The sequence below is a fragment of the Xenopus laevis genome, chromosome 3L, assembly GCF_017654675.1.
Source record: "Xenopus laevis strain J_2021 chromosome 3L, Xenopus_laevis_v10.1, whole genome shotgun sequence".
Taxonomy (NCBI): Eukaryota; Metazoa; Chordata; class Amphibia; order Anura; family Pipidae; genus Xenopus; species Xenopus laevis.
The window spans coordinates 68,100,532-68,125,305 of NC_054375.1; the positions used below are offsets into that span (position 1 = coordinate 68,100,532).

The window sequence follows — 24,774 nt, forward strand, 5'->3', positions numbered from 1 at the left end:
TAAATTGTTACTGTTCTCAATTTATCCCTTTCAGGTGTAAATTTAGAAGCACTAAGAATAAAGTTAATGGGAAAAGAGAAAGGCATGTCCTGTTGGGAAAGAAGCTGCGTTTAATGAACATAAACACTAATACATATTGTAAAACAGCAATCCGGAAGGCAAAGAAAGGAAATGAAGAGTGCACTGTGGCTGAGGCTAAGACTAACCCCAAAAAGTTTTTTTTAGTATATTTATAGTACAAAGATGCAGGTTGAGGGTGTTGCTCCTTTAAATAATGGTAGCAGTATGGTTGTAAGAGATACTGGAAAGGCAAATGTGCTAAATCAGTTTTCTTCAGTCTATACAATAGAGGAGCCTGAGTTCCCAGGCTCACTTCATAGCTGAACAGATGGCTCAGCTCAATCTAGTCAGTGGCTGACTCAGGATATAATTCATAAAGCTTTAATAAAAATTAATGTAAACAAGGCTCCAGGGCCTGATGGCATATGCCCCTGGGTTCTAAGAGAGCTCAGTTCAGTTTTAGACCAGCCTCTATTTCTGATGTTCTCAGATTCACTTTAATCTGGTATTGTACCTATGAAATGGAGAAAAGCGGAGGTCATTCCAATATTTAAAAAGGGATTACTATCTCAGCCTGGCAATTATAGGCCATTAAGTTTGACATCTGTGGAGGACAAATTTGCAGGTTTGTTAAGGGGTCACATTCAAAACTTTGTCCTAGTGAATGGCATTATGACACATGAATGGCATTATGACACATGATACAGTTTCAATCTTTTACTTTGCAGACCTTGAAACTAGAAAATATAAGGGAAACAATATGCTACAATAACGGCAGAAATAGGGTAAGAATTTATAGTTCTAATCATTTTTTTAAATAAAACTCAAGTGGTCTTTTATTAGATTTTAAAGGTAAAGTCTTGGTAGACTGAACAGGGAGTATCACCAGGTTTTGATACTTTGTATTTTTAACAGGTTGTTTATTTCCTGCTGAATATATTTTTAATCTATTGAATAAATGAACAGTGGACACTTTTGCATTTATATAATCTTGCACATAGATACAATGTATCAGTTTTATTAGTTATTCCTGCACTAAATAGCACTTTTGAACGGAATTGGACTTTAATTGAAAGGCGATCACTCAGGAATATTTAACTGAACCAAGTTTATAGGTTTTTACCTTTTTATATTTTTTTGTATACTATCCAGAATTGGATGCTGAAGATCACCTGGGTGGGAGGGGTGTGTTTAAATGGTTCACTTTGTATCTGTGTTTTTTTACACTTGAGAAAGGGCACAACTTATTAAAGTTGTTTTGGGAGAGAAGGTGGTCCAAAACATGGAGTGCTATGCCTCCAATAAATCACTTAAAGAAATTTAACATCTGCTCTCCAGTGAACCTTCATTTTCTACATGATACATTAACTTTGGAATTGGCGAAACCAGATCACTGTTTGAATGAGCAGCTAACGATTTTGTACATGGTTTGTCGTTTCAAATAGTTTTCAATTTTGATACAACTATCACAGCGAGAGCTGTGAAGATGTGGAATTATTTCCCTAAATCAGTCGTAGGGGCCGATAAGTTAGATAGCTTTAAAAAAAGGGGTTGGATGGCTTTTTGACAAGTGAGGGAATACAGGGATATGGAAGATGGCTCATAGTACAAGTTGATCCAGGGACTAGTTAGATTGCCATTTTGGAGTCAGCAAAGGATTTGATTTTTTTCCCCCTCTGAGGCAAATTGGAGAGGCTTCAGACGGGGGCTTTTTCCTTCCGATGGATAAACGAGCAGTTGAGCAGGTTAAAAGAATGAAAAGGTTGAACTTGATGGACATGTGTTTTCTTCAACCTAACTTACTATGCAATATAAATAAAGTAAATATATTAAAGTGTAGAAATCAGAGAATCTTTAGATTAGTATGTTGCAAAAAAATTTCTGAATGCCACTAAAGGTGCAATAATTATGCATCAACTATATTACAAAGCTTCAATTTATTACAGAAAAAAAAATTTTTTTACCTCCCTAGCCTAGCATTTCTGGTTTCAACCTAGAGGGTCCACAAAGTGAGTCATGCAGATCAATAAAGGTGGGTCAAACAGTTATCTTAGATACCCTGGAAGTTGTACTCTATACCCCCTACCTTCCTAAAGGTCACCTTCCCTGACCTATAAAGGTCAATTACTTGCCCAATTGCATCATAAATAAAATGGAACAAGTTGTAATAAACTAGTCCTTTCAATCAATCTCCTCTCCAACACACCTGCCCTACTACCCAAATGTGGCCTCTGGTGTCATGCCACCCCGTCCTTTACATCACAGTACTGCCCCTGCCAAAACATGGCAAGCTTATCTGCCGCAAAGGCTACTTACAGAACTGCAGGTGTGAGATCAGCATTGCACAAATCACAAGAAAGTAGTGATGCGTGGGTCAGGTTATTCTGGGCCCACACCGACCCAACCCCACCCCCTACCCTCTATTTATAGGCCCATGCCAACCAGTGACAAAAAAGAGGCGGGCGAGCACCTATAAAAATAAAACCCGGAAGTGTAAGGTCACAGGCAGAAGAGCTCAACCTGAACGCGACTCATGAAAGGAAGTGCTGAGGTTGGCCCGAACCCGCCACGCAGGTTGGCTGGCTGACCTGCACATCAATAAAAGAAAGCTAAACATTTGATGTGCCATGAATATCCTGTAAATTATATACTTAAATAAATGGAGCTTAGTGGTTTCCTCAGTTATAATTGGTGCTTAGTGATGTAATTTCTGTCACTTATGTACACTTGTGTGCAGTATTTTGTAAATTAATTTCCATTAGTAAACTTATTACCAAACGGGGCTAATACCCCCACTATATATGCCAACGAACATTCTAACTAAGCACTAACAACTAACTACTGGATAACTAGTTATTAATCAATTGTAAAAAATATTACGGAGAAAGGCACAAAAGATAACAATATTCAGTGGGGCAACATAGTAACTATAATCATGCTAGAAACATCTACAATGACATTTTTTTTTACAGTGCAGTAAGAAAGGAGTAGTGTATTTTGCAGGGATTGCTTTACCTTTTGCATCATTAGAGTAAATGTAAATATTTATATAAACTGTGTTGCACAAAATCACAAGATATGCCGGCACTTTTAGAATGTGTGTTCAAGGACCAGTAACAATAAGTGGGGTTTTTGAGCATCTGTTGACCTACAAATAAGTCTTGTACTAGCAGCAAGAACGGTTAAGTGACTGTTCATTAATAAAATATATGTTTTTTTATTCTCTCGACTTGCCAATTGTAGCTCTGTAGCTCTGACACCTGTATGGGAGGCTATTTTGAAGGTTTAAGAGATCACAAAGTTATATCTTGTAGCATGGCATATTTTCAGCCTAGTTTTAGGACAGGCAGATTATGTTGCAGTAGACTTTTGCCAATTCTGTTGATGCAATGACACGACAAACTAGATACATTCCAAACTAGAATGCCTTAGTGGTGCTATTTGTACATGGATAGAGAACTGGCTGGAAGAGGATTTTACAAAGTACAGGTATGGGACCGGTTATCCAGAATGATTGGGACATTGTGTTTTCCCTGACAACGGATCTTTCTGTAAATTTGAATCTTCATTCCTGGAGTATACGAAGAAATCATGTAAACATTAAATAAACTCAATAGGCTGGTTTTGTTTCCAATAAGGACTAATGATATCTTAGTTTGGATCAAGTACAAGGTACAGTTATTATTCGAGAGAAAAAGGAAATCAATTTTAAAAATTTGCATTATTTGGATAAAATGGAGTCTGTGGGAGACGGCCTTTTCACTATTCATAGCTTTCTGGATAATGGATCCCATACCTGTAGTTGCCAATGGTAAGGACCAATTAGTGTGCTACCGAGTCCTGTACTAAGTTCATTTTTATTTACTGCATTAATTATTGAATTGGAGGATGGTATTGAATGCAATGTTATCGGTCTGCAGACCAACTGACGCAACTCACAGTCATCCTTGCAATGGTATTTTTTTGACAGGTACACCAATTCCTTAATAGTTGCTCCAGCAGTTACTGCTAGGGATGCACCGAATCCACTATTTTGGATTCGGCAGAACACCGCACCTGAATTTGCATGTGTAAATTAGGGGTGGGAAGGGGGAAAACATTTGTACTTCCTTGTTTTGTGACAGTCACGCGATTTCCCTCCCCACCCCCAATTTGCATATGTAAATTAGGGTTTAGCCAGGCAGAAGGATTCGGTGCATCCCTAGTTACTGCAAACAACTGGAATAAAAAGTTGTTTGCAGTAACACTGCTGGAGTTGCTCTTCCTTCTCCTATACTTCCATCCCACACATTATAATGTCAGGACTAAATGTGCTCCACTTTGTGAGATGCAGTTGAGTACAATCAATTGACATTGTAATTTGTGTTTTGTTTTTTTTTAAAAAAAAAATTTCCTCAGACTAAGAAAAAAAGTTTGTTTCCAGATAAAAGCCAAACTGGAGGGTATTGGGGGGGGGGGGCTTATGCCAGATAAAAGCTTTAGAATTGAAAACGATTAAAGCATATACAAAAAAAAAAAAAATAGATAAGTTTGTTCAGAAAGGCCAAATACATGAGGCCACTAAATTCAGTTGCCTGCAATGCAACCTTCATCATGTAGGGCACTTTTTACTGGGATGCCACGGGGCTCCTCAGACTAGTCAGGACTCGCTTAGGCCGCTCACCACGTGGTGCCGCAACCTCCAGTCTCGCATCACATCAGGCACCGGAAACTGCCGAGCTCTCCCCAGTCCCGCACGAGAACAACCCGGCCGGCGCGCTATTAACCCGCACACTACTAACGTGCTCAGCACAGGCAACCTACACCATGACAAGCCGACATGTAATATATTCAATCAAATGCGATTCGGTGTCGCAGGTCTAGAGTCCAGGCACACCCTGGAAGCCACATGTGTAAAAGACGCAGCAACAGAAAGGCTTAAAACAAAAAAGTGTTGCCAGTGCCAGGCCAATTTCGAGTGCCCATGAGGACACACATACTACTACTGCGCACTAGCTGGAGCTAACACACGGCCTCCCTCAGTGCCAGTTGCTGCGTCGCGTGATAATGGCGCTGGATACTGGGCTGTCAGAACTAAACGTTCCGTGTGTGGTCTCGTACATAGCAAAGGGGCGCATCTCTGGGGCGAGGTACCTCAGACACACACGCATGTGAGGACCCGCTATGGCGCCCGTAGGCAGCCCCCGTACATACTTGTGACAGTCTGGGTTACATCGCTGCACTCGTATTGGCTCAACTATGGCTCGGGCGCGAGCACGTGTTTCCTTTTCTCTACTGCTATAGATGCGCGCCTGTGTTTAGCGGATAACGGATGCGGAGTTAAGATCCAGTATGAGATATGTTAGAATTCATGCCTGTCTTCCACTCCCAAACAGCCCTCTCTTACCGGTGATGGACAGGCCGGAGTAACCTGGGCAGCCGCACAGTGCCCGAAGCCGAGAGGAAGAAGGAAGCGCCCCTTTTGGATGGCGGCAAAAAACAAGAAGGAGCTAAGAACCCGCTGCTCACGCTCATATAGAACAGAAAGCGTCACCACGTACAGCAGCCCGCCTGATAACCCCCCCTTCACGTTTCCAAGACAACGCGCGCTGACCGGGCAGTGCTTGCGCGCGCTTCAGCGAGAACGGCCCACATTACGCGTGTGCGGCTGTTTGATCTGTCAGAATGTTAACTCCTTCCTTTCTGATATTGTTTACCACATACATTTTTCATGACAATACATGCGCTTATTTACTCACAAGATACAATTTATAGAAGTACTTAATCAAATACTCATAGTATCTAGAACATTTTACTGTTTATGACTTTTGTTGAGATTTCCCTGAGAAACCCTAGTTCATTGTGACACCCTGAAGGGTACAAGATTGCTACCACTACTACCCTATAGCAAAAACACAGAACGTGAACCCCCCCTTCCTTTAAACAAAACAGGGATTGTTTGGGGAGGACAGCTTTTACTAGCTAAATGCACAAAATGTCTCATAGTCCTTAATATATTGATAAAGAGTGTGGAGGGTCTCTTGCCTTTGTATACATTTTGTAATCACAGCCTCATTGCACGGTTTAACATTTAGTCAGCGTTGACCACAACTTTCCCTTTTTTACTATAGGAAAACAAACATGGTTCATGCAGTCTATCGATACGCGTGCTCCTGGCATTTCAAGTACACTCAGGCCCACACATTCCCACAGGTCACAAAAAATAAATGAGGTGTGCCAGTGTATGGCAGGTGAGAGCAACACTGGCAGTTGCCTAAACACTCAATTTACAATTCTGTGGGCAGGGCTGCTCCTGCCATGAATAGGGTTGCCACTGGAAAAAAATACGTTGATCCGACGCGACGTGACTGTCGGATGCAGACTTGCGTCTGCATCCGTCAGTCGTGTCGGATCAACGCTTCCACTTCATCCTGCGTTCGGCGCCTACACGCGCCTGTGTGAGTACAGCCCCATTGGAAAAAATGTAATGCGTCTATCCCTGCGCTCCCCTGCGGCTGAACGCAGAGAAACAGAACGCAGGGGAGCGCAGGTAAAAACGCTCGTCTGTAAGAGCCCTTAGTATTACACAACAACCTAACAACATAATTTAGACAATTAATCAACCAACCAAATTAGCAGTTTCACACACAAAAACATATATTGGTTACAAATAATTTAAATAAGAATATCAAAAAAAATTACACACCAAAACAAAAGGTGCATCCTAGCACCCCATGGTCCCGTGCTCTGCCCTCCTTACGTGTTTCACTTTCAACACAAGAGGATATGTGGTTGGTCACTCTATTGACACACCAGTCTCTTATCCTCAAAACAAGATACAAGAATGAGGTGCCTAGCAAAAAAGAAGGCATGTCTGGGAGCACCAGTGACAAATTATGGGACTTGTAAGCCAAACACCAAGTGTTGAGTTATAACAGTTGCAGTAAATAAATAGTAATAGACTAACAGCATCAAAACGCAGCTTATTTTGTACGTATTCTTCTTGAACCCCCAATATGTTGTTTTTCACAAAAACAAAAATAACTATAGGGGTCATGTACAAATACAAGTGTACAAAGTTTTATATTGCATGCAAACAGCTATATTTGACCCATATTGCATTTTTTCCTATAATTACGGTATACAATCATGGCCATGGTTGCATTTTTATTTGACACACATTAGGTGCAACTTGGATTTTCAGAGTGGGGGTTGCATTACTTATGGTGCACACATTCACAATACATCAGACTCACTGGCTGCAAGTCCAGTGCATCTTTTGACACAACTCACTGTGGGAAGCCTCAGGGTGTCATTAGCTCCACCATTCTCCAGCATCAATAGGTTGTGCACTATTTATCATAACAGACAGGATGAACACATTGGCAACCATATGGAAGTGTAAGAGCTTGTTTGGACTCAAGTATCTCTGTTGCTGTTCCAGAGAAAACAACTTTATAATATATTAAGGGAACATCGCAACTGGGTACAGTAATCCAGTCTACAAAATACACTGCACTCAAGGAGAAGGAAAGCTCCAAGATGGTTTATTGCCAACAGATTAGCCACAATAGTGCAAGCTAGAACGCTATATTTATTCTGCAGAATGCTTTACCATACCTGAGTAAACCGCTCTAGACACTGTCTATGTTTGTTTAGGATAGAAGCTGCCATATAAGCTTGGTGTGACATCACTACCTGCCTGAGTCTCTCCCTGCTCACTTACAGCTCTGAGCTCAGATTACAGCAGGGATGGGAGGAGGGAGGGGGAGAGGAGCAAACTGAGCATGCTCAAGTCCTGGCCTGGAGGTTTATGCTGAAAACAGGAAGTCTGATACAGAAGTCCATGTATAAACAATAAAAGGAAAGAAATGCTGTGTTTCTTTTGACAGAGGACTCAGAGCAGCATTACTTTGAGGGTTTACTGGTGTATGTATATAGACCTTTCTGATAAAGCTTATCTCATTTTAGCCTTTCCTTCTCCTTCAAACTACAGTCAGATCCTGGAGGCAGCAGATTTTATGCACGTTCAGAAACATCATGGTGGGGAGGTAAGTGGTCAGGCTGTTGTAAAGGGTTTACTTAATTTTAAATCTGCAGCATCTCAACTCTTAATAAATGTGTCAATATGTTAAACAGTCAAGAAAGCATTACTAAGCCATCAAGGATTCCCAAGTTCAAATTTCTATAAATGTTTTAAATACAGTTTGTATTATGAATAAATGGATCACTAGACAACACTGGGTTTTTCATAATCACCAGTTATCTATCCATACACACTTTATCATTAGAGGTTCACAATTAATAATTAATAACTGTATTTTAATTGATGTAATTCCTTTAGTGTTCTACTAGAGCTATATTTTTTACAGTCCAGAGTATATAGCTTGTCTGACATCTGTGAGATGCAGTGAGCATGTTGCATTACAAATTTAATTATTCTGAGGGACAGTAATTTAAAGGACATTATTTCAATGTCATTTACTACCCAGTAAATAATTATTCCATGTATTATTTATTCTTCAGCACACGAATAAAGGAATTGGTGTTACTCATCTTCCATGACTTCTTCTGATTGGTTTCATTCTTTGTCCTAGGACTATGCACAGGCTGTGTGGAGGTTTTATACTGAGCCAAGAACAGGTGGATTGTGATTTCACATGCTTTGTTTCTTCTCACTAATTACTGCATTTTTCATTATATTGAGTCTGGTGACAGGTGTTTGGATGCACAAGCTGTTTTTACTGTGGACGATCTTGCTTATTAGATTTGTTTATCATCCTAATGGTATACACTTGGTAGTTCAGTTCAAGTACAATTGATTTTATCATTTTTCCTAGAACACATTTTAACTTCGGAAACTGCTTGGAGGCAGGTAATCTGTGATTTTTTTCTGATTGCTATTGTACTGGAATATACATGTCAATGTTTGTGTGATCTACATAAACAAACTATCCTTAGCTCTAATAGGGGAGGACACTCAAGATGCAGTTCGGTAGCGTCAGCTGATAGATGTGCCCTTTGTGAGAATGTGATTATTTTAAAAATATTTATATTTATGGATACAAAGCCTGCATCTTTATTGTTTCTCCTACAGTATGGGGTATATTTATCAAAGAGTGAAGTTAGAGGTCTCCACAGTCCACTAGTGAGTGAAATTCCACCACTCTCCATTCAGTTCTATAGGATTTTTAAAAGAAATTCATCCTTTGATAAATATGGCTTTCAAAATCCCATAGAAATGAATGAAGAGTGGCGGAAATTGACTCTAGCGGACTGTGAGATCTCTAACTTCACTCTTTGATAAATATACCCCTATGTGGGCTGTAGGCCATCCAAAAAGTCACACATCCACATTAATTCAGATTATATTTTTTTAACATCAAGTCCAATCAGTTCATTGGAATACAATTTCCTTTATTTTGTATTTACCTGATTCAATTAAAGAGGTTATAAATTATCAGGTTGGGAAACAGAAAAATCTTGAAAAGATCTGACCTAAATAAGGCATTTGACTAAAGTTTTTTTTGTTGTGGGAAACATTGCTAATGATACTTCTCTGATGTCTTATACCCTTTAATGCTTCAGGAACTAAGAATGATAAAATGAAGGAAATTTCATATCAATAAACTGACTGGCATTGGGAGAATCTGAATTAATGTGGGTATGTGAATTTTTGGATGGTCTACAGCCCACATAGTCTAGGAGACACAATTACACTTTAATAATCTAGGTCTAGGAGACACGATTACACTTTAATAAAAATATAGATACTGTCTCTGTATCCATACATATCTATTTTACAAATAAACACATTCTCATCAAGTGATGCTACTGGGAATACATGGCTGACAAACCAGAGGCTAAGCACACTACTTTCTATACAGTGACATGAGAGTTGAGGTCCATCAAAAAGAAAGAATAGGGTTTTTTTGTAAATTGGGCAGAGGCTGGGGACTGACACTCAGGGGCCCATTTACTTTGCTCGAGTGAAGGAATAGAAGAAAAAAAAAAACCTCGAATTTTGAATGTTTTTTTTGGCTACTTCGACCTTCGAATACAACTCGAACGATTCAAACTAAAAATCGTTTGAATATTCGACCATTCGATAGTTGAAGTACTGTCTCTTTAATAAAAAATTTGACCCCCTACTTCGCCACCTAAAACCTACCGAGGTGAAATGTTTGCCTATGGGGAAGGTCCCCATAGGCTTTCTAATGTTTTTTTGGTTGTAGAAAAATCGTTTGATCGAACAATTTTTCGTTCGATCAAACTAATTGCAGTAAATGCTTCGATATTCAAAGGATTTACATTCGGCAGTCGAATATTGAGGGTTAATTAACCCTCGATATTCGACCATATGTAAATCTGCCCCTTACTAACTTGGTTCGGCTCTTGCTTACCCTTGGAGTAATAAATGGACACAGTAGCTTCTTTAAAGATGGTGGAGGAAGCATAACCAGCTCCCAAGAGTCTGCATGTTACAGTGTAAAAGCAAAATAGCATCAAAATTGGTTAAAGGAGTTGTTCACCTTTACATTAACCACATAGTATGATGTAGAGAGTAATATTCTGAAACAATTTGCAGTTGCTTTTCATTTTTTATTATTTGTGGTGCTGTATCTTTACCCAGATTTATTTGACCACAACCTGCCTACAGGTTGCTTCCTCCTTGTCCTCTCTCTGTACCGGTTTGTGTTGTAGTTACAACCCATGGAAACTACTATAACTACAGGGGAAATTATTTGTATTATTAAATCATGTGAAACATGCCAAACATCATACATTAAAGCTGCCCTGTTCACAATTCTAAGAAAAATCCATTTGCAGGAAACCTCACTGGAGACTACTGTGGTTGGTGAGTCAACCATATACAGCTCAAAACAAATAAGCTATACAATAAAGAGCAAACAGGGCAAATTGTAATTTGTGGCCCTCTATATGCATTTTAGTGTCTCTTTGATGATTACATAATTACATCAAATTGTTTTGTGTGTTTTTTTTAAGAAATGGCACAATGGCCTATTTTGGCATTTTTTGGTGTCAGATCTCCTAAAAACACCCTCTATGAGAATCTGGTAAAGGTGACGACATTGGTTTTTGTCACAAAATTGTCACTTATTCCCCCCCCAAACTCTCTCAATACTGTAATTATCAATTCTGTAATGGAAGCTCATAGTGCCTATACACAGAGTCATCTGAAATGTTCTTAGGGAGCTTGTGAGCAGTAAAAATGGAAAAATGCACTTGTAAACATAGTAACAGATTTCCACAGGTACAGGATCAGTTATCCGGAAATTCGTTATCCAAAATGCTCTGAATTACAGGAAGGCCATCTCCCACAGACTCCATTTAAATCAGACAATTAAAATTTTCATAATTATTTCAGTCTTCTCTGTAATAACAAAGCAGTTATTTGTACTTGGTCCCAACTAAGATATAATGAATCCTTATTGGAAGAAAAATCACATTGGGTGTATTTTTATGTTTAAATGATTCTTATCAGACAAGGTATGGAGATCCAAATTACAGAAAGGCCCCTTACCCAGAAAACCCCAGGTCCCAAGTATTATGGATAACAGATCCTATATCTGTATTTTGCTCTCTATTAAATAAAGCATTGTAAGAATTTCATAAAGCAACCCCAAGTTTTAATACATACACCATCCAAAGGACCAGCCTTTTGCTCTTAGTAATTGGTTCACTCTTTTAAATAGCAAATTAGAGATAATATAAGGTTTATTAGGAGCTAACATTGATAATGGAGGATGCCAAACAATCATGGTCTGAAATCACACAAGCGGCAGCCACTTTTAATCCCGCCCTGAATAAGAATCTCACTGCTGCACATTATATTTGCCTGTTATTTTATGTCGGATGAATGCGGTGCTGAGCCAGCAGTGCTTTAGCTTGGCTGTTTGCTTAGTCTACAAAGCATGGTTTATTCTGAATAGTTCATTTCAAAAACTACTGCAAGTGTTTGCACTATTTTAATCCTTTACATTACTTATTTCAGATGGTTAGAAAGAGAATTTCCCAACAGTGTGCCACATAAGATACATATTTCAGTATTATGTAGCATCATAAAAGCTGCCCAATTAAAGTTAACTTTAACTCTTACCATGACGTAGAATCATATTCAATGTTTTCACTATTATAGAGCAGCCAAAACTATCTGAAGAGGAAGGTTATGGGGTGGGGCCATGTGGTTAAAATGATTGTGTGATTAGAATTTTGTAACACTTGAAAAATAGCACAGCTCAAAACATGTTGTGATAATAAAAAGTTTGCAGCAGAGACCTTTAAAGGAGAAACAAACCCCTTATTAAAAAAACCCTACCCCACATAGACCCCCCTCCCCCAGCCTAACTGCTACCCCGGCAAATGCCCCTAACTCTTTACTTACCCCTCAGTGCAGATTCAGGGATCGGAGTTCACAGCAGCCATCTTCCAGGTCTTCGTGTCTTCTCTGGCGCTTTTAAATTTCAGCGCATGGGCAGTTGTCGCTAACCAGAAAATTGCTCCAACTGCGCATGCGCCGCTTCGCCAGTCTCATTCTCAGATTACCAAAGACCCGGAAAATGGCTACCGTGAACTCCGATCCCTGAATCTGCATCGAGGGGTAAGTAAAAATTTAGGGGCATTTACCTGGGGTAGCAGCTAGGCTTCTCCTTAAGCTACATACAATTTATGCATGTTTCTGATGTCTGCTCTCTCTCAACTCTGTGGGCTTCTGCACTCCTTTGCACTCTCCCTGGGAAAATACAAATAACAAAAAAATGCAAATAACCCTTATATATTCTCTTCTCATCTAGACACTTTGCCAAACAGAACCACAAAATGACAGCCCTGTGGTTTTAACAATTTGTGCAACTTATGGGCACATTTATTTGTGGAAGTTATTTCTGCCATTAGTTTTGCAGGTTGCAGCATTGCCTTAAAGGAGAAGTAAAGGTTAAACTAAGTAAGACTAATCAGAAAGGTCTATATAAATATACTAGTAAACCCTCAAAGTAATGTTGCTCTGAGTCCTCTGTCAAAAGAAACACCACATTTCTTTCCTTCTATTGTGTACACATGGGCTTCTGTATCAGACTTCCTGTTTACAGCTTAAAACTCCAGGGCTTGGGCTTGAGCATGCTCAGTTTGCTCCTCTCCCCCTCCCTCCTGTAATCTGAGACTCAGGCCAGAAGTGATTTCACACCAAGCTAATATGGCAACTGCTATCCTAAACAAACAGAAATAGTGTCTAGAGCTGTTTACTCAGGTATGGAAAAGCATTCTAAAGAATAAAAATGGCTTTCTATCTTGCACTGTTGTGGTTAATATATTGGCAATAAATTGCCTTGGTACCTTTCCTTCTTTAAGGTAAATAGAGCTTTACAGATTTGCTCTTAGATTCAGATGTACAAAGATAGGACAATGATACTGAAAATAGCCAGATATGTGAAAAACACAGCTCTTTCACTTAAATTCCTTTTTATTTTTAGAGACAGAAAGGCTTGCATAAACTTATTTGAGTGGGCTGTGGTCAGAAGTTGACAAATACAAGAGTCCTCTGCAATCAACCCATTATCAATATATTTAAGAAAGAGACATTTTTAGGTAAGGCATTTTTTAGTAGCTGTATGCACAAAATGTCTCTGTCTTAAATATATTGATAATGGGTTGAGTGCAGAGGACTCTTGTATGTGTCTATATGTATTTTGTGGTCACAGCCTCATTGCACCCCCGCCTAATGGTTTTAAAAATCAGAAGTTGACAAGACACTCATATTCTGTGGGGGTTATCTACTAAAGTCCAATTTATCTCATATTTTGTTTAAAAAAAACACAACCAAATTCCCACGTCTGATTTTATCTTATTTATTAAAAAACTTGATTTTTGAGGCTTTTTTCTCAAATTTTTTTTCTAGAAACTTCAGATTGAGATAGATGCCTCTCCCAGTGTCTTATACAGGACCTCGACAGGTCTGCGATGGGGGATTTTTGGATTCAGGCATTTTGCAGCATCAGGGTATAACAAATCTCATAAAATGTATGTTTTTTTTCCTTCTAAAAATTCGAGTTTTCTAGTGAACATAGATTTTATTAACTAACCCCCTAAATGTTAAAACCTATTGTTAGCTTACACTCAAAATGAGTCAATAATCTTTTCTCATAAGTACAGTTTTATATTTATATTAACCTTGGTATCTAATAGCCATTAATGGACAAACAGTAACATAACACACCCCTCCCTGTTCTGCAGCAACAGCTAATCATGTTCTATATTCAATATATTAACATGATGCACAGTGTATATAACAGATGAAGTATTTGTTTACAGTTTAATGTTTAACAGGTGCCATGTATGTGTGGCATTTAACATAATCTGAGGACTCTTCATCTGTAGTGTTTGGAGGAATGCATTTCACACCCACTATGTAGTCAATGGTCACTAACTTGCTAATGCAATGAAGCACTGAAGCCACTAACTGGTATTTGCAAGTTGCAGATTCGAGACCTAACTGAGATGTCTCTATGAGCTCATTATTATTCAGTGCACTGATAAACCGGACATGTTTTAATGGAAAACAAACATTTCTATTCTTTGCTTTATAAATATTTCTGGGTATATTTAACAAAGCGTTGCCAACTACACTGCAAACAAGGGCCAATTCTGCATCCTGGCACTGCTTTGCAAAACTCTGGAGGTAATAATGAAGTAACATTTCAAAGGTTCCTCCTCCAGGCAAAACAGACCCAGTATTCTCTAGTGGTGAATTTGCTTGTAAAACAATATCTCCATTGATAATTCTACTGTGTACACCACATTTTATACTTTCCAGTTTCTGATTGAATGATATTCTGTGCAAATTACATTCACAAACAGAGTCTTTCTGGCATTTGCTACAGGTTATGCTTTGTTCTTGCACTGATTCTCTTGCTTTACAATACCCTTCATTTTTTTCTGTATGAATCCAATTTGTAACTACTGGCTGAAATAATTGCTGAAGCATTTTAAATGCACCGTGGATTGCTGAAACAAGTTGCTCAGTCAGCCCCTTAACAGGCCCACAGATGACAACTGAATGGGGAAGGAAAGTAAGGGAAGCACTAAAAGTTAGTTGCACATACTTTCTGGGACCCAGTAAGATTGGCTGGCAACATGTGATTAAGAAACTATCTAAGGGTTGTCCAGAAAATTCATCGCCATTTGGTGTGGACAGTGGAGACACGCCTGTAATGAGACAAACCAGTTCAATCTCTTCTGTTGGTAAGCAATCAACTACAGATATTCCATTCTGTTTTGCATAAAAAAGCACTATTTCGGGTTGTTTGATAGTTGACAGTATTAATCTGACTTCCATGTTTTGGAAATGTTTCATTAGCTTCTCTGTCCTCTGTCTCAGGTACATTTGGGAAAGGTGCAACTGAGCATCTGAGCACACAGCAAACTCCACATCCGATGCAGAGAGATACTGGTGGATCTGGTCTGTTATGATCACCGCTCGGATTTCGCCCTCTGCTGGGCAATATACAGCAAACTGCCTGTGAAGAACTATTCCTGAAAGGATTCTGGAATTCTCTATAGGTTCCCCAGCAACTTCAGTGTGCAACTCCGAAAAACAAGTGTTAACTGTGTGTACAACATCATCAATGCATTTATTATATGGTAGGCACTTGTGGAAATAATCTGCAACTAAACTGCTTATAAAAGCCTGATTATTATATCCAATTCTTCCAGAGAAATAGGTATCCAATACCGACTGTATAGTCCCGCCGGACAAAGTGTTGGTTTCTTTTAAAAACACAGATTCAAAATGTGGGGAGAGCTGTTTTACAATGATGTTCTCCAGTATTTCAGTTTGGAAGGTCATGATCAGATTGCTTAATCTTTTGAACACATGTCCTTGGTTTGGATTACTTTGTTTTCCTGTTAATCCCCCTGACAAAGGCAGATCCTTTTTATTAACTGCTGCCTGAAGACCCCGGAGAACGCCACACAGCAGTACTACAAAGGATTTCACACCATCACCAGTAATACTTGCATGGTTACAAGCAGAATGTACAATTATCCTGGAAAAGAATATCAAACATTAATTATTAACAGAGACTTCTTACTTTACACATTTACATATAAAATCCAGTGACAAGGGCACATTTTGTTCTTGCAACTTTACACATTCATTCATCTTACAAAGAATAACATTTTCAAATGCCTCTTCTCTCATGCTAGATTGAAGTGACAGTAAAGTGTACATTCCGAGGTTACTGGGTGGGAAGAAGCAGTGTATAACTGGGAAAACAGGGTTTGTGTCAAACCATGGGGCAATCAAGTTATGTTTCTAAAAATTAGATTATAAATCTAAAGGTCTGTAATTCACAAGCCTTATAGCAATGTTATCTGGTTGGTTCTTGGTAACCAAGCTGGCTAGTCACGTGACTGATACTGAAACATACTTCATGCTCAGTGGATTCTCTGTCAATATTTCTATGTGGGAATAGAATTCATAAGCAATCATTTTGTTTATATATATTTTACTGATTTCCACTATCATTTGCTATGAAATCCATCTACTGTTAGTTATTGAAAACAATCCTTAAAATAAGATTGTGTCCAAACCACATAGCTTTTCACAGATATGGGGCACAGTCTTCTGGAAATGCACTGATTTCTGTTGCTCTACACTATTAGGGGCAGATTTATCAAGGGTCGAATTCTGAAGTGTACGCAACATTGGAAGTACATTGTAATTTAGGCCTCCCTAAGCTATGGGTTCGGGGCATTGCACCAGGGCCAGGGACTTTGAGCGTTGAGTAACCTGAAAATGCATGTGGAGGTCACTGTTTAAGTGAATGGTCCAGGGAATTTGCATCTGGACACACCCAGTAACCGGGTGAGCGATTGTATGAATAAGTAAAAAAAAAATGTGTTGTTTCACTCTTTAAAATTGGAGGCTGAGGGGTTTGAGCACATCCAACTTTCTTTTGCAAATATATGACAATATTTAGTACCTGCCAATGGGATGATCCAGTAAAAGAGACTCCAATATCTTCCTCCCATCTCTGGTAATTAGAAGGTCGCCAGTGGATTTGATGAATAAGACATGGCCCCCATCAGGCCCAAAACAGCGACAAACAATATTTTCTAGAGATTCTGCTACTTGAAGAACTTTACTGACATCCACAGCTAAAGGATATTTCTTCATTTCTTTTCACTGAAAAGACATTATTATCATTACTGTATGGATTAGTAGATGAAAGGGATTTAAGTGCAAAGGACAAAAAAAAAACCTGTTAGTTACTAGGCTATAATACATGCAAAAGCTAAATGAGTAGATTTAACATTGAAAGTTTTGCTGAAATGACCTTGTGGTTACTGCAGTAGCCAATGCAGGAAGTGTCGCTTTCTTGCTTGTCTTCAGAGAGACGGTCAAAGAAGCAACAGCTGTATGCTTTTACATTGCAGATATCTGAAATCTGTCATTTATTATAAGTTATTTAAATAGTTATGTCTTGTCAGATGAAACTACACAAATTGTGTCCTGTTTGGGCACTTACAAACAAACAAACAAACAAAACAAAAAAAACGATATAGCCTCATGAAAACCCCATCGTTGTGCAGCTTCAGGCTGCAAAAATGTTATCAAAATAAAAAACATTACAAATAATTGACATTATTCCCAAAGTTGTTTACCACTTCTGAGCTCTGCCTGTTCCTCCTCCCAAAAAAGGTAAGAGACAACTTGTAAAGTAAAATGTTGGATTCTATGTGGAATCATAAAAAACACAGAATTGGTAAACAACAATATTACTGATCCAACACCCTTTCACGTTACGATTCCATTTTGGCACAATTGGCTAAATGACATACTACACGTAGAATGTCTCACTCCACCCAGCTAATCAAACCATATAATACAACAGCCCTACTGTGGCTAAAATCAAAACACAGACCTATCCAAAGCTTTAATAATACAATAACTGAATACTCTATATCACTGCTGTCCAACTTCTGTGGTACCGAGGCCCAAACTTTTACTGGCCTATGTGGTGGAGGGCCAATAATGGAAGTCTGTGTTGGCCACTCCCCCTTTTAAACCACACCCACTGTATACCTAGAATAAGAATTTCAATATCAGACAACTAAACCCAATTTCCAAGCAGGTATGGGACCTGTTATTCAGAATGGTTGGGACCTGGGGTTTTCTGGATAACAGATCTTAAGTCTACTGGAAAATCATGCAAACATTAAATAAACAATGCAGGGGGATCACAGGTGTGAACAATACAGGGGATTACAGTCTGAATTTGAGGTTTAAACAATGCAGGGGCCAGTTAATCTCTGTAGTGCTACCTTTTAAAGTTTACATAAGGTAATAAAACACAGCATGTGGGGGGCCACAGAAAGGGGGGGGGGGTCGTGGGCCGCCAGATGGACAGCCCTGCTCTATATGACAATGTATAGAATATTCCAACCAAACAATCCCATATCTTGGTTATGGTCGGGTATAGCTAAGGATAATCGAATGGCTTTATTATATGATAATATGAACACATTTGAAAAGGTTTGGGATATATAGCTATACCAGCAACGTTTACTACACACGATTTAAGGTGTGCGCATGATTTGGGTCCCAACTTAAGTCTTTCCACTTCTTTCCCTAAGATATTCAAAACCCTTCCCCATCCCCATCCATATTCATTTTCTGGGGCAACTAATTAAATAAAATGAAGAATGAATGATGCAAAATACAGGAAACACTCCTGAAAAGGATCTGTTAAAATTGCTAAAACTGAAACCTGGGAGAATATGTTTCTTTTAGCAGCGGAAACACAAGGCCAAAGAAACACTGGACTGGCTCAAGAACAAAAAGATGATGATTGCAATGGCCCAGTCAAAGCCCTGATATCAATGTGACTCTATGGCACCATTTGAAAACTGAGATGAAAAGGGTCATCTGACAAAGCACAATAACATGGAGAAAGTCTTCCTGGAATGGGACAAAAATGCTTCCAAACAGTGTACAAAGCTGGTATGTCCTTCTCTAATTGGAGCCAAAGGTGGTACTATTGGGGGGGGGTTATTACTCCTAATACAACCAAAAAGATGGTAAATTTTAATGAAATCCATTTTAATTTGCAACACAACTAATGCACTTATGCATGACACTGTATCCTGACAGACACAAAATGCTCAGTCACTTTTAGACAGCTATCAGTTCATTCATTATGCCGGGATATAACAACCACGTCTGTGCAACAAGACAGGCCTACATTGAAATCAACACGTTTGCAAAGCACTGCATCAGACAGACCCCTCTCTTTTTCAGCAAGCTACCCACAACACATAGCTCTTTTATCACTATATTCAAAAACAACTATGAGAAAGAGACCGGCAAATAAGTAACTCATAGAGAGAGAGGTGAATACAGTACTCTATTAGTGAAAGTGAGCAAAGTACCCTCTTAGACACGTATAGAGAACTCACACAAAGATCCACTTACACTGGCAGGCCAATGTGCTCCAGGAAAAACACGTCAGGAAATCCCTCAACAGATAACACAATGACATAAGGGAATGAAGTATAAGCAGAAGGACACCCCTCTCTCCACACCTTTATGAACAGGATTTCTCCTATATTTAAAGAAAATTATTTTTAGGGAAAAAAAAGTCAGTCCTTTAGGTTTACTCTCTCCTGCATGCCTTCCCACAGTCTGTCAGCTGTATCCAAAGTATCCAGAAAATTATATATAGATCAGTGCCTATTGCAATGGAGAAAGCAGAAACCCCAAATAGTGCAGCAAATTTAGATATTGCGAAAGCACCCGGTATTGGAAATGTTCTTTTAGGTGGACTTCCTCTTTAAACTTTCCATTTGTAGTAGTGATACATGCAGTTGGTTCTTTACATCCAATCAGTTATCACCACCATATGGCCATTTCTACTCACAAGGTGAAACAATTGATATATTGCCAGTAGGTTTAGCAGATCTCACTATTCATCTAGGTCTGCTTCTTGCACTTTAATGCAGAGAAATCCAAATCCAAAATAGTGTAATTAAGTTAAAAAAAACTTTAAAACAAATTTGCATTCACATTTAGTTGTTTGACGTCAATCACAGATATATACAGAAGTATCAAAGGTTATTTGCTCTTATGAAGGGACCCTGCCGGCGTGTGTTCCCGTTGTGGCTTCTCTGCGACCAGGTGTGCCGTCACTTCCTGCCTGACGCGTTTCACCTCCCAATCGGCATTTGGATTTGGATTTCTCTGCATTGGAGGGCAAGAAGTTGAACCTAGATGAACAGGGACATCTGCTAAAACTATGGGCAGTATATCAATTGTTCGTCTTGTATGTAGGAAATTTGGCCATATGGTGGTGGTAACTGATTGGATGTAAAGAACCAACTGCATGTATCACTACTACAAACGGAAAGTTTAAAGGGTAAGTACACCTAAAAAGATTCCTCCTATAGCCATTAGAGAAAATAAACATGGTGCAGTGGTTTCCAAACTGTGTGGTTGGGCCCCACTGATGTCCAAAATGTAGGGGGGTGCCTATTTACTCTCTTAGACAGTCTAGTCTAGACTGAATGTCAGAGTGAGATTTGTTGATAAGTATGGCTGATACAGCAATTTTTTCATATATCTGCAATCACGTTATAAAGTAAGAGGGACCCTGGACAAATGTTGACCATTAAAGGGTCCCAAACCAAAACAACATTTCAAAAAGCACAGAAGAAACTGCCACACCTATACCTGTTTCCCTGGTGTCTCTTTGGTATTACCAAGTAAATCATTCTCTTGCAAAATTCCCTCTTCCTGACACAAAAAATGCATTGCTAATAATAAAGTGGCTCTACCTAGGTCTACCGTCCTCTCAGACCTGCAATGGCTTTGACAGTGATCACATTGCTCGGGTCACTTAGGGGGTTATTTATCAAAGTCAGATTTTATCTCAACATTTTCTGCTGCAAACTCCGATCAAATCCGCTCGGGTTTTTTTTTTTTACGCTTATTTATTACCGTATTACATTTTACCAAAAATGTGCTTTGCGGAAAAAAAAATCAGATTTTCGCATTTTTTCAGCCGAAAACTCAGAATTCTTATGTTTTTTGCCCAAAAACTTCGGGGGAATTGCACAAAACCCAGCACACTTTAAAAACCCATTGGGACTTCTCCCATTGACTTATATGCAACCTCGACAGGTCTGAGATGCCGGATTTTCTGATTCAGACTTTTCCATCCTCTGGGTTTAATAAATTCCGAAAAATGTGTGAATTTTTTCGTGATGTTTGCATTCAGATTTTAGTAAATACCCCCCCCCAAGTGTGCGTGTCGTGGGAGATATGATGAGTAGCTGGCAATCCAGACTCAACACAGGTAACTAAACTTTCTGCATTTATTTGTCACTTTTCCCAGACACACATTTGTCCCTATGGCTTCCTGTAGGCAGGAGATGAGAGGATGTGAATAATTTAACATTTAAATAGCTCAAATGTGAGGGCTATTTATGGAGCTTATGAATGACAACGACAAACTCATACACCAATGTAACAGACACAAATAGTTGTCTGCCAATTGGAGAAAGCCTGTAGGGCGGAAGTGACAGAGTGAAGCAGTACACAACCTATCAAAAAGTGTTTACAAAAAGAGGCATCTGGAAATAAGGTGGTGGGAGGGATATACGCTTATAGGGAACGCCCCCTGCAATAACAGGATGACGCCTCGGTCAGCTGCACTCACTCACTGCAACAGAACAGACACCTAATTGCGGCCCATGTATTCATTTGCTCTACCAAGAAGTCTATGAGCTCACACACCTTTCTGAGCGACTGAATAGGCCACACTGAGCGGCTCTGTTTATTCTCCTGTGCTTCTCAAAGCGCTGCTCCTCCCGCGGTTACACGAGACACATAGCCAGGGTACCAAAGAGTCGTTCCTCAGATGGTTTGTTTAGGGGGCGGGGCAGGAAGGAGAGCTAGGGATATGGCAAGAAACGCTGATTGGCTGAATAGCAAGGGCGGAGATCTGCAGATAAGGGAATGTGTGCAAATTCCCGGACGTGTTGCAGAATTGTAGCGTGAAAATAAAGCAAATGCAAATCTGATAGGTCTCTGGGGCATGAGCAGACTGTAACGAAGTTTGGGTAGGGTCAACTGTCTTACAAAGCACAAATTCAGGACATTTGCATTAAATAACAAAGGTCAGGGGAACAGCACATTTTTCCCCACAAAGAACGAGCTCCTCACAGTGCAAGGAGGAAGGAAGTGGAGACAGAGAGCCCGTGCGTCACTGCGTGTCAGGAAGACTTAAGCTCACAGCTCAGAAACCAGTAGCTCTAGTTCATAAAGAGCAACTAGTATAATGTGTGAGCTTGAGATTGAGCTGGTAATAAAGCTGTTCACATAGGCAGTGCAGGGGAAAGCACAGCAGATACAGTAGCTGAATTTATGGTGTGTGTGTCCTATGTATTCTTGGATAAATAATACGGGCATATTGACATTGTTCATGGAACCCACAGTGTATTTGTTCCATAATAAGTCTGGGTTATCTGGAAACTGAATTTTTGCAGTTATTAGTCTGTATGTACTTCAGTTTCATCTAGGTGATGCAGCGAATCCACTATTTGGGATTTGGCCGAATCCTTGGTGAAAGATTCGGCCGAATACCGAAACGAATCCTAATTCATAAATGCAAATTAGGGGCAGGTAAAGGAAAAAAATCTTCTTTTATAAAAAATTCACAGGATTTCCCTGCCCACCACTAATTTACATATGCAAATTCGGTTTGGCCAGGCATAAGGATTCGTCCGAATCCTGCTGAAAAAGGGAGAATCCTGGCCCGAATCCTGAATTCGGTGCATCCCTAGTTTCATCCCACACCCCAAATACACAAAGGCAGGTTAATGGCTTCTGGTGTAACTCACCATATTATATATGAATGCAGAGCATTCAAAGCCCCCTATCTTGTTTTTTTGGTAGTTACCAAATTTTGCTATCTCCCCGACCTCCTGTCAATCTTATGCACTCCCACGATTTTGGATTTCCATGATTTGCAGGCAAAAATCAAATATGCGAATGGGAGAGAACATTTCAGTGATGCCAGCCCAGCAGAGTGATGTGTGTATGTGCAGAGCAGTTTCTGTGGCTGCAGGAGAGGGTTTGCACAAGCAAAGTCTCACTTCCACTTACGTCACAGACCAAGAGAAATTTTGGGAGACAGATCTACACAAAATCCCCCAGAGGCTCCATGCAAAAAGTTGACAGCTCTGTGAATGTGACCTTGGATTTTAAGCACCACTTGTACAAGAACTGATGTAAAACCCCTTTAAGGCACTGCTGAATGTAAAAACTTGATTTTGAGCATTATATTGAACATGATTTTGGCAATACACTTATTCCGCTACATGTTCAAGGGGCAATTGGTTCTGCATATATATAGCCTATATATATTCTTGGATGCGATTCATCATGTTAACAGATACTGCATCTATTTTACTTATCAAAAAAACAATCAATTCTGTTCCAACAGAAAGGTTGGCTTTGAGACTGCGTTGAAAAAAAAAACAAAAAAAAACGGGATTTGATTTATTCAAGTGATCTGGGTCATCTGAAACTTTTCAGTACATGGCAGTCAATGAGGCATGCAATCAAGCAAGCAAAACTTGAAAAAGAAATGGGCATTGCTATGAAGAGTATAACAAATCCTATATTGTTTTTTATTTCACAGTGCAAAAATGAAGCAGGAGGGTGTAGGGTCCTTGGTATTGGGTGCAGGGAGATTGGGAAAAGGCAGAAGTTAAACCGCTACTTTAGTTTACAACACTAATAAGCCAGTTAATGAATGCTTCCTTGCAGACTCAATTCAATAAATTACGGTATGTATAGCTGACTGGTTGACTCAGGTGGAATTGCAGGAGAGACTAGAACAAGGTCCAGAACCTGATAGTACACTAGCTGTATACTTGCTCAGAAGCCTGCACACTTGCTCAAAAGTTCAAATTTCACATTGATTTCAAATAATACTCTACAAAAAATCACCCCTTTAAGCTGTATGCAATAGATTTGTGACTCAGTTTCATTATGAATTGAGGTTTGATATCCATTATCATTAGGCGTATCACTGTGGCTTTTAAATTATGTTTATTTGCCTTCAGCTTCTCAGTCTTGCCAGTATATGGCTCTTAATAAGGAAATGTTTTCCTGGTATGGCACTTGGAAAAACTGAAAAGTGATATGTATGTATAAAATAAAATAGACGCAGAAACATGCTGTATTATGATCACATTTTATTCTATTTGGAAATACAAAACTACTGACCAGTGGTAGTGCTTCAGCTTTCAAAATGCCTTTAACAAGATGATAAACACACATGAACAGTTAACATGCTACAAAAGACAAAACATTTCATTTTCCTACTCTGCTTCATTTAGCCTGTTGACAGCTTTACAAGTAGTTTGGAAACGCATGTGCTAAAAGGAGTACTTCTGTGCAGTCCAGTAGTACATAATCATTCCACAGACCTTCTCAATTAAATATTTCAGGAGGTTTATTCACATTCATTTTGTCATGGGTTCTGGCTCTTCATTAATCATGTAACACTGGTCTTATTAATCTATTATTTTAACAGTCTATATTTAAAAATGTAACAGTACAAAAAACAAGCATTGATGTTAAAATACCAAGCGTGCTTAAAAAGACAGGAGTCCAGTTTAAAAGGTATCCAGAAACAGAAGAAAACTGTA

At 39.2% G+C, this 24,774-nt stretch overlaps 2 protein-coding genes across 6 annotated transcripts in view; both read right to left on the reverse strand.

The window, feature by feature from the left end:
• Positions 1–5,630, reverse strand: part of nap1l1.L (nucleosome assembly protein 1 like 1 L homeolog) — a 30,498-nt gene extending 24,868 nt beyond the window's left edge. For 3 of the 5 annotated variants that reach the window (XM_041584958.1, XM_041584959.1, XM_018250714.2), the window contains exon 1: positions 5,447–5,604. The gene's annotated coding sequence lies outside the window, so the exon portion shown is untranslated. 5 annotated transcript variants of the gene reach the window in all.
• An 8,258-nt stretch (positions 5,631–13,888) lies between these two features.
• bbs10.L (Bardet-Biedl syndrome 10 L homeolog) lies at positions 13,889–21,939 on the reverse strand (the record flags this gene model as incomplete). Its single annotated transcript, NM_001095766.1, is given in 3 exon segments — positions 13,889–16,100; positions 17,040–17,242; positions 21,851–21,939. Coding segments are annotated over 2 exon segments (1,926 nt in total). The 3' UTR covers positions 13,889–14,368.
• Between the last annotated feature and the right edge of the window lie 2,835 nt (positions 21,940–24,774).